Source organism: Galendromus occidentalis, unplaced genomic scaffold (assembly GCF_000255335.2).
Source record: "Galendromus occidentalis unplaced genomic scaffold, Mocc_1.1 scf7180000076592, whole genome shotgun sequence".
NCBI classification, from domain to species: Eukaryota; Metazoa; Arthropoda; class Arachnida; order Mesostigmata; family Phytoseiidae; genus Galendromus; species Galendromus occidentalis.
Genome location: NW_003804581.1, coordinates 107,350 through 121,246, shown reverse-complemented (window position 1 = coordinate 121,246; position 13,897 = coordinate 107,350). Strand labels below are relative to the sequence as shown.

Below are 13,897 nucleotides of genomic sequence, written 5' to 3'. Positions count from 1 at the left end.
GTGAAGAGAGCCAAGAGGCTTTTTAATTACTCGACTTACGGTTTGGTGATTCTTGATTGCTTGTTCCGGAAATCCGAACTCCGAGGAATACGGGCTTTCGACGAGACGTGCGATCTGCGTTATTTCATCGATCAACTACAGTCAATCCGGGTAATAAGATCTCTCAGCTGGGACTTCCTGATCACGAAGGTTCTACCTTTTGCGGTCGGATCTGCATGGACTCACGCTCAATTTTTCAGCTCATCACCCAAAACGCAACCCACAGATCATGTTTCCTCAATCAGAAGCACAGCGTGGTGTATCTCAACGATCTCTACACGGTGATTTCCCGTCAGATGGGTTCGCTCCTAGTGCGTCCTTTGAGTTTGCGTTCCCGAGGGTACTACCATCCGTCTCCATCAGCTTGTCAATTGTCGTTTAGGTACGGATCGGAGACCCATGTGTTCCGTGGCGATGATTTCGAAAACTTCACGGTCAAGATGCTGCAGCTCAACCTGAATTTCGCACCAGAAGACGTCTCACTGAGAATTCAACAAGGCTACTTCAAGACTGCCGAATTCCCGCTTGAATCCGTGAAGCTGACCACGAAATTCCACCGCTCTATGTGCCAGAAGAACGACCATGAGAGATATGCCAGCGAGGTGGAGCTCAAGTTTGCCATCGACTGCCAGGGAAATGCGGGAGAAGTCATTATAAAGCTCGACTTGAGGTGGCTGTACGCCCGTCGACCATTCTATCTGGGGAGTCTCGATCCCTTGACGAGTTATGCCTCACAATTGACAGAAGGAGCCAGCAGCCCGATATCCAGGAACGCATGAGAACCCCTCCGATGCGGTGCACGGATGCGTCTTCAGAGCGTCTTGTAGCAGTATTTAGAGCGGTGTATGCACCATCCGAATCGGTCGACGCTGGGATGCCGGATCAAGACATAGGTCATTGCCATGTATTATACTCATCTTCTCTTAAAGTGTACATTTTAAGTAAGCTTATTTTAAGCTAGATAATTCCAGGTGATTTTAGCGGTACGATCCGATTGATGAGCCTTCCTGCAGACTCGCCAGATGACGCTCGTCAGAGATCGTTGTGAAAAAAAGAAAAAAGAAAACTTGATCGTAGAGCTTTCAAGACGGGCTCGCATCTCGATACGTTCTTTGGGTGTTCGTCTCGAAGCTCCTGATGAGCGGGGCAGCCCATGTCCATATTTTTGCAGATCTTTTTGAATACATCGAGTTCCCATCGCGGGGAGAATGACTCGTTTTCAGTCTAGGCCAGCGAGAGAAACTCGAGCGAGATACCCGACCCTGTCCTCAGGGAGGACCAAAAACATTCTGACCTATCTGCATGAGCCTCCCTCGATTGATTCTGCGAACCTGGTCGAATCAGACGGAAGCAGAATGATCTAGCAGGCTTGCACAGAGATGAAGTGATACTTTCCGGTACGAAGTTGACCCTGCTCTTGACTTGGAGGAACACGGTACGATTCAGCTGAGACTGTTTGAAAAATTTGATCCATTCTCTCTCGCTCCCCTTCGCTGAAAATTCGGAGCTGTCCCGGGATCGCTGCGGAGAGCTCTGAGTTGCGCGACTCCCGTTCGCCGACGAGCGAAATGAGAAAATCCCGATGACGATTTGCGCTCCCAAGTAGAGAAACCGGCTGCGGTCAGGGACCTCGTGATACGCTCGAGGGGGAGGGAACCATGGGTACGAAATACCACAGCTCTGAGCAGCATTTCTTTCAGCTCGAGTATGGAATGAGGTTCAAGTATGTGATAGGCGCGCGACCCGCGACTCACGAGCGAGCATGGGCGGACTGAGAGAGCTTCCCCTCGGCTTAGTCGTCCATCTCTCCTTCAAACATTCTCTCAAGACAGACGTGTTTCTGGATGCTCCACATCTGCGTGAATCGAGTGGGCAGAATTATCGTGAATCATCCGTTCTAGAATGGAAAAATGATAATGGTGGGTCGCGATTACTTCAAGCCAGCCTCTCCGTGAGGCGTGCATCTTACTTAAGTCGGGTCATCAACTTTTCTCGGATTCGTCTCCAATGAGGCTGAATTTTCTCGAGTGGGGCTGTGGAGCTTCCCTTTTGAGCCGGGTGCGACCGGAGAGCTCGGCGATCACTACATTTTATTCCGCTCGTTCTGCTTGGCCCAGCCCGCTTCTCCAGAAACTGAATTTTACAAAGTAATGTTTTCTCGGTACTTCACTCGAATCTAGGGCTTCACGTGTCTTTCGAGTCTTTGGCTCGACCGAATTCCACACCCCCTCGATCGGATCATTCCGGGCTGAATCCGGAATCAGTCGGGACAGGCATCTGACAAGCTTCGACCGCTGTCCACGAGAAGACAATGATGCTTCATGTCGCGTTCCAGTGTAGGCTTCTCCGCGACAATCAGCTGGAGCTCGGTATAGTGAAAGAGGGTGCTAGCTCTCGTCAGCTGGACGAAGGTTCTCCCGGCGCTCGCCGTGGACTCCCCAGTCCCGGTCGTCACACTATGTCGTGCTCAGCTCGGCCCTTCGGCAAATGTCACAGATTGTTGTGGTGTGAGTGCGGACTTGTGTTTCGTCTTGCTGTCGTCCTTCGACCACAATAAAGCATTTATTCGCTGGATTGCCCCTCTCCCAAATCCAAGATGGCCGCTCTTGGTCGAAATGTCAACTGACAACTTCGACACCGTAGATCATGGACAACCGGCGTGTAGATCCTCAGAACAACAACCTGTGAGTAATTCGAATGTCGGTCCACACCGGCAAGGCACGTTCCGACGCGTTCGGAAGGGGAATCCGAGTCGGCTAAGCGTCTCCGAGCAAATCCAGGCCAACAGATTGCTCCGAGAGACTTCTCTATGCCAGTGTTCCATTACCCAGTGAGATCCTCGGAGAACCACCTGCGCGCATTTTCGAGAGAGCCATCCTTTCCTCCTTGATTGAGTGACTGAGCTGGCATAAGTCAGCTGGTAGTTCAGTGTCGATTAGTTCTCCGAGCAAAGCTCTGTTGTACCTGTTGCATAGAGTCAATGGCTCTTCCACATGGAATCGGGGGTCAGGTTCGTGATCACGTCAGATCTCCGAGACATGTTCCGAGGGTTCATTGTCTTCCAGTCATTTGATGCGTGAAACGCCGAATCAGATCTGGGACTGCCGCGCTGAATCCTGATCCCGTTTCCGAGAGAATCGTATTGCGTGGGAGTACGTGGGACAGCTGAGCTCCTCGTTTGGTGGAGCATCCAGTTGCTCCTCGAGAAACAACTTCCATTTCGATCTGTCGTAAGATCAGCCACACGTGTACGACCTGAGCCTTCGCCACCGCTCTTGCATCGATTTTGGCGGGCTGCCCCCAATTCGACCGCGCTATTCGATGGACTCTAACGAAGTTGAGCACGAGACCCGGAATCTCATGGCTGGGAAGCTTCATCACGGAAGATCGAGAGACCCGCGAAATATCGTGTTACATAAGGCAGTCTGAATTACCGACTTCCTCGCCCGGTACATTGAGGATCTGTTTCCATTGACAAAACATAAACGTGCGCTAGCCACAGAGTCTACAAACCTTACTCCAGACGGCGAGTCCTGCAGGTGTCAACCTAAGAATTATCTACTTCGTAAAGAGACTTCCAGCGTTTCTACCGAAAAATTAAAGGGGTCGCACAATGTCCGCTATGACCCAGCGAGAATCGGACAATTCAGGCGCTGTCGTAGTTCTCGCGATCCCACCTGTGTGGATTTCGTATTCAATAGTCCCGAGAGTCTCTGCGAATTTCTCCAGTGCCCTGAGTGGCGTGGAATCTCGTCGATTCGTCGCTCTTATGATCGTTGATCTTGTACGCGAAATACTCGCAGGCAGCCAAAATCCAGCGGAAAATGTCGACAAAGCGGGGGGATCTCTCAGAGACCACGCCGATTCTATTGGAACATCTATTGTTTTTGTTGTTCACTCCGAAGCGGTGCCTCGAACATCCATTTTCTCTCCGAACTTCAATCGCCCGCGAAGGCGCTCCAGGCGAGTTTTTGAAGAAATCGGATCAAGTTTCCATCGAATGAATAAACTCTGGCTCAACCGCGATCCGTTGAGTGAGGTATAAGCGGAGGAATGCTTTCTCTTGTCGACTGCATTAGCTAATTGCGATAGCCACAAGTCTGTAACGTTGTAGAAAAAGCACCACGAAAACACCGCCTATGTCTAGAGGTCGGTCACCTGAAAGAGCATTATGTTAGACCGTCTGTCAAATGCCTGACCGGATTCGGGATCGATCAATACCATCGTACGAGCCCAGCCGAGCTCGAGGCACGCTCGCGTAGGGCCTGCTCGATCGATAAATAATTCGGCCGACGCAGCGATAACAATCTGACGATTTCCCGAGGTGGCTCTAGGTTCGAGGCGGTCACGAGACGGATTTTTGCTCCGGGTCGAGTTTTTTTTGTCTTTCACCTTTCCCTACCTTTCGCACTCGCATCTCCTTCCGCAAAGTATACGATCAAGCTTTTGTGAGTTGCCCGAATACAACATGCCTTCGAATATTGCAAAAACGAGAATTTTTCGAATCCGCGTTCAATTCGAACATCCCAGTGCAGGAATCTAAGGGTCCGGAAGTTTTTTTGACTCGTGCGACGGATCTCAGTCAGCATCAATTGCTGCGAGGTCGCCGTGGAAGTCAGCATTCTGCATCGCGTTGGTGATGTGAGGGAGCTATTGCCTTGCTGATAGATCTCAATCTACTCCAGGAAGGATTCGACCAACCATCATCCTCAGCTAGCTCCATGAGCAGCTTCGAATATCGAGCACATCCTTGGATATGGGCAGCACATGAGCAGTCCCCTCTCTGAACTTAGTTAGCGGTGAAACGATTGAGACTGTTGATTGATCCTTCGCCGCTCTACTCGATGCCCTCTCTCTCGTTCTCTCGCCTCCCCGATTGAAGATTCATACGAGCCGAGTGCTCTGAGTTCAACTCGTCTCACGCGCTCTTCACGGATTAAGGACCGCGGGATTTCATTAGCCTCTATGTGCAATCACGATGCTCATTCCAATGCCTTTGTTCTATCTCAGGTGAGCTTGGCTCGTCCAGTCCCTCCATTTGGCGATATCCGTACCGCAAGATATGGAAATTCATTGGAACGACAAATGATTCCCCTTGGTTTTCCGAGCCTGCCGCATTGCTCCTAATTCTGTGCTTGTCACGGAGGCACATCCCCTTCGAATCATATATTTGAAAGAAACCTACCGACGCAGCCGCATTACGAAATGGAAAGCTCGCTCCTCTCTCACCTTGCGGATCGGTCTCACTCTCTCCGCCACGAGCTCATCCTGAAATTTGTTCAGAGAGGTCACGCCTCGACTTTGCGGAATTCTTTTTCCGCTAGGGCAGGCTTTCGTGGTTCGAACCGTGTGACCGCCCCCCCCTGGCCGGTTCGGAAAGCTTCCCTCATGATCGGACCTCCATGGGTACGGAATAATGTCTCACATCCAAATTTTTTGAAATGCAACATTCTGGACGGCTCGCCGCAGACATCTGGGTGACTCGATGCCAGCGTCAGGCCTTGGAGCGATTCCCGACCGTGGAGCAGGCCCGCATCAAAATTCGATATCGGGCTCTTACGAGAATCTACGGATATCTTTCGCAGCTCAGAGCGACTTAAGCACTTACTCCTACAGTCTCTCCGGCCCCTCTCCGCTCGTCACCGGTGAAGTGGTCACCGTTACGATAGCCTAAGACGTTGCTCACGTCAACATTGTTCACGTTTATATAGCGGAAGGCTCTATCAAAGGCGTCCTACCGGTGCGAGAATGTGTTGCGTGTTGAACTCTCTTTATTGGTGTCGGTTTGCTCAAGACTGATCCATTTCAGTGACTATGAATTAGTAGGTGCGATTCCGGTCTTTTAGAAGCAGGGAATCGGAAACCAAGGATACACTTGAGGGAGGCTCAGATCGACCCTCGATCCGGACGTCGGAATAAGCGCTGGGGAACGTGGATAGGACGATTTTATCCGACAGCTGTCAAGTTCTCTGATTGATGGGGATAAGCTAGCCAATACAGTCTGTGCGTGGGTCATAGTGAGCCCCTCTATTCATAGTTTTCTATCCTAATTCCATCGTAAGAGAGGAGTGATTATAAACAGTCCATCTATGAGTCAATCGCCTCTGATGAGTCTTTCTCGACGTCTCAGAGTGTGCGGAACACGTCGCGAAACCGGAAAATCCGGAATTTCGGAGCTGCAGTTAGTACATGGAGAATTACTCCCCGCAGCCAGAACCGGTGATTCAGCATCCAGTAATTCTTAGAGTCTCGTATTTCCAGGTGTAGGAGAGGCACGCCGCGCCGGGCTAGCCGTTTTTGAGGCCTTGTGAGCCTGGCTAGGTCTTCAACATGGAACCGACGGTAGAGCACACGCTGTCCGTCTTGGGCATGACCTGCAAATCATGCGTCAACAGCATTCAACTCACCATCGGAGAGAGATCAGATGTCAAAAGCGTCAAGGTGCGCTGCCCTATTTCTTGTATCGCCGTTTCAATATCGAGACCAGGGCTGAGCAATTTTGATTCCCTATTCAGAGCTCGGGCGAATCTTCAGAGCCAATTTCCTTTCCTATTCCAGGTCGCCCTGGATGAGGCGAAAGCTTACGTGTCTGCTCCGGCGTCAGTGTCCCCTGCGGTTCTAGCTGCAGCGATAGACGACATGGGCTTCGAAGCCGCTTACCTGCACACGACGACAAGCATCCGAATCGATGGTATGACATGCCAATCGTGCGTGCTAAATATCCAGAACACGTTGACACCGGTCGAAGGGATCATCGAAATCGAAATATCCCTCGAAGAAGCGAAAGGAACCTTCAAATTCGATGCCAAAAGCATATCCGTACAACAGATCGTCGAACATATCGACGATATGGGATTCATTCCGAAATGGCCGTACGAAGAAGACGTGGACAAGGACTTTGATCAGATTGCCAAGCGACACGCTTCAGCTCTGGATGAGGTCGACGCGATCCTGAGCGGCTCCGACCCGGACGGCTGGGTCACAAACTCAGAGGATACCATCAGAGAAGTCGATCAGATACTCGAAACGATTCCTTCGACGCTGCTGTCGAAAGACACTGTGATCAATGTTAGTGAAAGTGACAAATGTGTGCTTCGTGTGAGTGGAATGACGTGCTCGAGCTGCGTAGCGGCAATCGAGAAAGGCCTCAAGAAATACCCCGGGGTGGAACAGGTCCTCGTAGCGCTGCTTGCTCAGAAGGCAGAAGTGAAGTACGATCGGGGAGTGATTTCCACCCGAGAGATCATCGCTGCCCTCAAGGACCTCGGGTTCGGGGCCGAGGAGCTTGATTACGCTACGGAAGCTCACGGCGAGTGTCAACTCCGAGTGGATGGCATGTCAAACCAGGCGGATGCGAGTCACATCGAAGCCCAACTCGCTCGAGTGAAGGGCGTTCTTTCTGCACGCGTGGATTTCCTCCAAAAGAAAGCTTGGTTCAAGATCGATTCGGAAGTCACAGGAGTCCGGACCCTCTACAACCGCATCAGCAAGCTCGGATATTTTCCGTCACCCATCGACTTCCAGTCCGAGAACCTTCTCGAACGGAACGAAGCAAATCAATGGAGGAGATCATTCTTCGTGTCCCTGCTGTTCTTCGCGCCGTCAATGGCTGTGATGATGTTCTTCATGGGTCACATGGACCGGGAACGACTTTGGTTCCGAGGGGTTTCGAACAAGAACTTCCTCCTGTTCGCGTTAGCTACCCCTGCACAATTCATCGGAGGGCGATATTTCTACGTGCAAGCGTTCAAGGCTCTGAAGCACGGAATGGCGAATATGGATGTGTTGGTGATGTTGGCGACGAACACGGCCTACTTCTACAGTGTAATCGTGTGCTTGATCTTCATGATGACCGCAAGCAACGGGAGCCCGAAAACGTTCTTCGAGACGTCATCGATGTTGATGCTCTTCATATCAATGGGGCGATGGCTCGAACACAAAGCCAAGGTAAGATTAGCTGGGGGAAAAATGGCCACCGATTCCGGAATTTCTACCGATCGGAGTATCTGATGGAATTCATGGATCCTGACCCGGATCCGTATCCACGTTTCAGGGTAAGACATCAGAAGCTTTATCGAAGCTGATCTCGATGCAATCCTCGGAAGCGATTCTCGCTGAGGTCGACAGTGATTTCAACATAAGCGACGAAAAACCAATCCACGTGGGACTGCTCCAACGTGGGGATATTGTGAAAGTTTACCCAGGAGAGAAAGTCCCCGTAGATGGCAAAGTCATTCACGGGAGCTCCATGGTAGACGAATCCTTGATAACGGGTGAGTTCGATACTAAGCTCGAGTTTTCGGTGTCCCCCTTGCATCCAGGCCGACCGTGCGGGCGGGATATCCCTGTTTCATCTCCCGATGGCTCAAGAGATTGGACCTCATAATTGGGGAGTCATCAACGAGTCTAAAAAAAAGTGTTCCGGTTACAGGCGAGCATCTGCCCGTTTCTAAGAAACCAGATTCGCTGGCTATCGCCGGGTCGGTGAACGGGAACTCACCCTTACTCATAAAGGCGACTCATGTCGCTCAGGATACGACTCTGAACCAAATTGTGAAATTGGTGGAGGACGCACAGACCTCGAAAGCCCCAATCCAACAGCTGGCTGATCAACTAGCCGGCTACTTCGTCCCTGCGGTTTGTTTTATCGCAGCAATCACGCTTTCGTCCTGGATAATAGTTGGATTCCACGACCCCAGCTACATCCGATCTTTCTATCCGTATTTGGTAAGGAGGGAATTGTCAATTGATGATTGGTTCTAAGCCCCGGCAGACTGGAGTCCTCCGAATTCCTCTTGCCGACACACAGCCGACTGAATTCGCACATTCTGAACCACTTTCCAGGACGTTTCCTCAGACACGGAGATCGTTCTGCTCTTCTCCTTCCAATGCGCCATAACAGTGTTGGCCATTGCGTGTCCGTGCTCCCTCGGCTTGGCGACACCGACGGCTGTCATGGTCGGGACAGGTGTCGGAGCCCGTAATGGAATCCTGATCAAAGGGGGCGAGCCACTCGAGCTCCTCCATAAGGTGAGTTTCCCGATCTCAGCTGGAGGAGAGTTCCTGAAGAAAATTCTTGAGCTTCATCCGGGTCTTGAATGGTGACCAGGAGTCTGGAAAAAAAAAATTTGATGGTGAGCGTTTTGACTACAGATCCAATGTATCGTCTTCGATAAAACGGGTACTTTGACGGAGGGAAAACCGTCCGTGACTAGGCTCGTCGTCTTCACATCCGGAGACGAGCGAGAAGCCATTACAGAAACACTCTGCCTCATCGGAGGTGCCGAAGCTTCGAGCGAGCACCCGATCGCCCACGCGATCACCGAATTCGCCAAAAAGTAGGGGATACGTCTTCGGTTGATAAGAAAACTGACAAACTCGATCTTCGCCCTGTACCAAGATGGACAGCATATGGACTCATTCTTCCGAGCTCATGATTTCTAGATCGATTTTTTTTCCTTCCAGTTACCTCAAATACGACTCCTTTCCCACGGTCAAGAATTTCGAGGTTATTCCCGGAATGGGCATCAAGTGTCGAACGACAAGTATCGCAAATTGTGTGAAGAATTGCCAGCAGAATGAGGAGCTCGAGAATTTTATCGAAGTTGTGAATTGTGATCGCCAAAGCTCCACCCTCATCGACGTCAGTGCTAGCGACTCAGGTAATTAGACTACGGAGAATATTGAGACAATTCTCTTCCGTCGACTCAGCGGGCCGGCTCGAGCCCCTGCTTGCCCACATCGGCTCGGATACTCCAGCTGTTTATCCCTCCTGGTCTCGGTCCCATCACCCGATTGACAGAGATTGTTTAGGCAATGTGGTCTCATATTTTCAGTCCAGAGACTCGACGGTGTTCATCAACTTCTCATCGGGAACCGGGCGCTCATGAATCAGGAGAAAGTCCTCATCTCGAAAACTGTCGACGTAATTGTCGAACACGCTCAGCTCTCGGGCGACACTGTCGTCATGGTGGCTTGCGACGGAGAAGTTGTATGCGTTGCCGCCGTGGCAGACAAGGTTCGACTGGATCTTCTAGGACTAAACTGATTGTGATTCTCTGGGATGTCCCATCCCGAAGGGAGTCCTCGAAGTTATGACCTGACACATGTCCCCGACTCTTGCTTCCTGTTCTCGGATTCTAACAATTTGAATCCGCAGGTGAAACGGGAGTCTAAAAGTGTTGTAACCTGTCTGAAACGAATGGGGATCCATGTCGCCATGTTGACTGGCGACAATCGAAACTCAGCGCTCGCAGTGGCGCAACGAATAGGCATCGACACTGTTTTCAGCGAAGTTCTTCCTTCTCATAAGGTATGCAAGCGGGTTTTAGTTCATTGTTGGGGACCTTTTGCCCATGCAGAGCCAGGACGAACGAAAATGGGAGCTTCTCGTTTCCGTGAAATCTGAATGGCGATTCCCTTCCCTGCAGGTTGCGAAAGTGAAGACTCTGAGAGAGCAGTTCGGCTTGGTCGCGATGGTAGGCGACGGAATAAACGACAGTCCTGCTCTGGCCCACAGCGACGTCGGTATTGCAGTCGGAGCCGGGACCGATGTAGCGGTCGAGGCGGCTGACGTCGTCCTCATCAAGGTCAGCAAGAAAATCTTATGACCGAAGAACCGAAGACTAGGAACGCCTAATCCTCTCCCAGGAGACAGCGTGTTTGTTATGAAAACAGGAAGTCTTGAGCGGTGCAGAGTTTTATCGTTAGTCTCAATTCGTGTTGCAGGATAACCTCTTCGACGTCCTCACAGCGTTGGATCTCTCCCGAAAAACAGTCCAACGCATAAAATACAATTTCCTCTTCGCAACGCTCTATAATCTGCTCGGGATCCCCATGGCTGCAGGATTCTTCATACCTTTCGGAATAGTTCTGCGGCCTTGGATGGGATCTCTAGCGATGAGCGTCTCCTCTGTCATCGTCGTGGGATCCTCTCTGCTTTTGAAAAGGTGCGAAGTCGACAATGAAATCCCTCGTCTCGAATCGGAAATCTGTCAGTTATTTTGAGCTAATATATAACCGTAGGATATTTTATCGTCATTCCCCGGCTTACATTTGCAGATACCGGAAACCGACGCGTTCGCAGATCGAATCGAACGCTTTCGCCAACGAGTTCCGCAGATCGAACAAAACTCTTCTACCTCGTTGGAAGTTTTTCCCGACTTTCACGAGGACTGCTCCGGTTCTGACGAAAGTTCACTACAGCCCGCTGACGCAGATAAATTGATATGCCAAAGAACCTCCGGAAGGATCCCAGCAATAGCGGACCGGTTTCCTGGATCGTTTTTTAGTTTCCCATTTCCGATTTTTTGGACACGAGAGTGGTAGAATTTCCCAATCGATGAGGATCCACAATTCCCAAGCGAGCTCAACTCTGATTCCGAACAACTGATTTTGCTTCATCCATCCCAAGAAGCTTTGCGAGCGGAGGTTGGTGTCCAGAGTTGATTTCCGTGCTCTTGAGTCTTTCACGATAAGTTATTCTCAAATTATATCGGTTCGCAGAGGGATGTATGTGAATCCAATCTGAAAGCCGATATTTGGAGATTCCTCCGCTCAAGTCTTGGTCGAGAGAGGGAACACGCTCTCGATCGAGGATTGTAAATATAAACTCATGAAAGTGAATTGTTGATAACGAGTTTCTCTCACGGGTCTCAAGTGCTTCTACGTAGATCTCCATGTGATAAGTTATATAAACAACCCGATAACATATAACAGATGATAAAATGTCAAGTGCAATGAGCTCTTCGGGTTTTTCTTCTTCCTTTTACTTGCAAGGTCTTTGAATTGTTTCGCTCCATTGGATACGCATCGCGAGGTCGAATCCGTCATAAGTATATTGCTTCTTCCTCGATCGGATCTAGGCCGATTTCCGGATATTGAATTCCTCGAAGGGACAGTAATCGCTCCCGAAAAGGAAATCCCCCGTGGAGAAGATGGAGCACTCCTGACTTCTAAGGTTGCTAACTAATCCGGTAGATCTCTGCATTCTCTCATTCATGATCTCATGATAGAGGGATACTTTCATAATAATACATGTGAAGAGAGAGCTCGTTAGTGATTTCTTTCTACCGCGGATTTCCGTCGCAGAATTGATTTCGTCGATTGGATCCGGGGGAGCCTCGAGATTGCGATTCGATTCTGGCTCAGGGAACCGTATGCGCCGAGATTCGGCTAAGTCTCCGGGGTTTTTCGGAATTAATTTTTATTTCTCCTCTTATAATACAAACTCCTTCTGTACAATATGCTTCTTGAACTTGGCTATGAAAAATCCAATCGTATCCACGTTGAAATCGTCGCCCTCCTGGGCCCCATCGAATCGTTGTAACAGTTTTCGCTGGTGGTCTGTGAGTCCCTCACACCGCAGACCGACGGATCCGAGATGGGGCGTTTGTTCAACAAGCTCCAGCGGAAGATTGTTCACGGCCCAAGAAACCACCATCTCGTTCTCCGCTGGATTGATACTGCACGTAGAGTAAACAATGTAGCCATCGTCTTTCAGGAGCTCGCAAGCAGCTCTCAAAAGCGCTCGCTGCACACAAGGGTAGCTCTGAACCTGCCTGAGGTTGAGACGATATTGCAGTCTGGGCCTCTGACCCAACGCGCTGCAAGGAGCATCGATTAAAATTCTATCGAAGGTCTGGGGTCCATCAGCGAGATCTGGATTCGTGGAGAAGGGCAGAGTGCCATCGTGCACCACGCACTTGACACAAGTCAAGTTCCAGAGCTCGCACTTCTCCCTCGTCTTCTCAAGACGCGCACCGGCTTTGTCGAGGGCGATTACAGTGCCTGTGTTTTTCATCAGCGTAGCCAAATGCGTCGTCTTCCCACCGGGTGCTGAACACATATCCAGAACCGTTTGTCCGGGTTGCGGGTCCAGAACCTTCGCGCAGACAACCGAGGGCAGATTCTGGAGCGTCATAATTTCAGGATGGATTCGGTTCAAGGGAGGACATTGCTGGATCGGTTGGGTGACTTCCACAGCTATACCACTGTTTACGTTGTTCTTGAAGATTTCATCTCTGGACACCATGGCCCTACCGTTTCCGACAAACATTTTTTCTCCGGTATACCATCGCTTCAGACCTCGAGTGCACTTTTGGTCGACGTCGGCGTAAACTGCAACCATATCACCTTCCCGGAGGCCTCCCGGTGCGGCCAGAACTCCAGGAATGTAAACGTTGGCTCCACGGAGAACGGCTTCTCCACATTCTAGACCCACGATCAGCTGACGCCGACAGGGTGCGAAAGACACAGGAACTTTCGGAGAGACAACGATCAATGTATCGTCCAGCTGGGGATGCTCCAGAACCACATAGGAGCCATTACTTCTCGCGCATTTGTCCACGTAAGCTCGGAGTTTTTCTTTCGCATCGCTGATTGTCGTCCTCAGCGTATTCACTCGGAGAACCGTGTACTGCGGAGGGACCGCGAGCCACCGCTCGAGACGTTCGAATTCTCCCGGCGCGTTTTGGCTCGCCAGGAAATCCGCGACGTCTTTCTGCTTTCGGAACACGCTACAATTCTTGAAGGCATCTTTCATTCTGTGGAGAATCCGGCGAGATCCAGCGAACTTGAGTCTCATGAGTCCTCCGTCGGAGTACTAGTGCCCGGTGAACCGCATGGTCCTAGACAGCTGTTTTTGTTTTGAATGTTCAAATCTTGGCGCGCTTCGGCTTCGCATATCCTCCTGATGGGAAACTGTCTGACCCAACGAGTTTCCGACGAGATGTGGGTTCTGGGCTGACGTTGGCCGTTCACGCAATGAATCGTTGAGAATTCGGAAATGATTTCTATCAAGTGAAACCATTTCTTCTACGGATCGAATACATCCACGCTCATTCATTCAGCCCAAATT

General features: G+C 50.6%; 3 protein-coding genes across 3 annotated transcripts; 2 read left to right on the top strand and 1 right to left on the bottom strand.

Moving 5' to 3' along the window:
- The first annotated feature begins 6,369 nt into the window (after positions 1–6,369).
- LOC114827997 (copper-transporting ATPase 2) lies at positions 6,370–7,102 on the top strand. Its single transcript, XM_029110494.1, has 3 exons — positions 6,370–6,480; positions 6,598–7,047; positions 7,094–7,102. The coding sequence occupies exons 1-3, from the start codon at positions 6,370–6,372 to the stop codon at positions 7,100–7,102; spliced, it is 570 nt and encodes a 189-aa protein (XP_028966327.1).
- Positions 7,103–7,119: 17 nt separating this feature from the next.
- LOC100903254 (copper-transporting ATPase 1) lies at positions 7,120–11,753 on the top strand. The gene is made up of 12 exons (XM_029110492.1): positions 7,120–7,327; positions 7,550–7,986; positions 8,093–8,312; positions 8,471–8,766; positions 8,884–9,069; positions 9,193–9,377; positions 9,505–9,701; positions 9,876–10,057; positions 10,199–10,351; positions 10,470–10,628; positions 10,768–10,988; positions 11,101–11,753. Exons 1-12 carry the CDS (start codon positions 7,147–7,149, stop codon positions 11,264–11,266), a joined length of 2,583 nt encoding a protein of 860 aa, XP_028966325.1. The 5' UTR covers positions 7,120–7,146; the 3' UTR covers positions 11,267–11,753.
- A 503-nt stretch (positions 11,754–12,256) lies between these two features.
- Positions 12,257–13,582, bottom strand: LOC100903111 (putative methyltransferase NSUN6). Its single transcript, XM_003739834.1, has one exon. It carries the CDS (start codon positions 13,580–13,582, stop codon positions 12,257–12,259), a length of 1,326 nt encoding a protein of 441 aa, XP_003739882.1.
- Between the last annotated feature and the right edge of the window lie 315 nt (positions 13,583–13,897).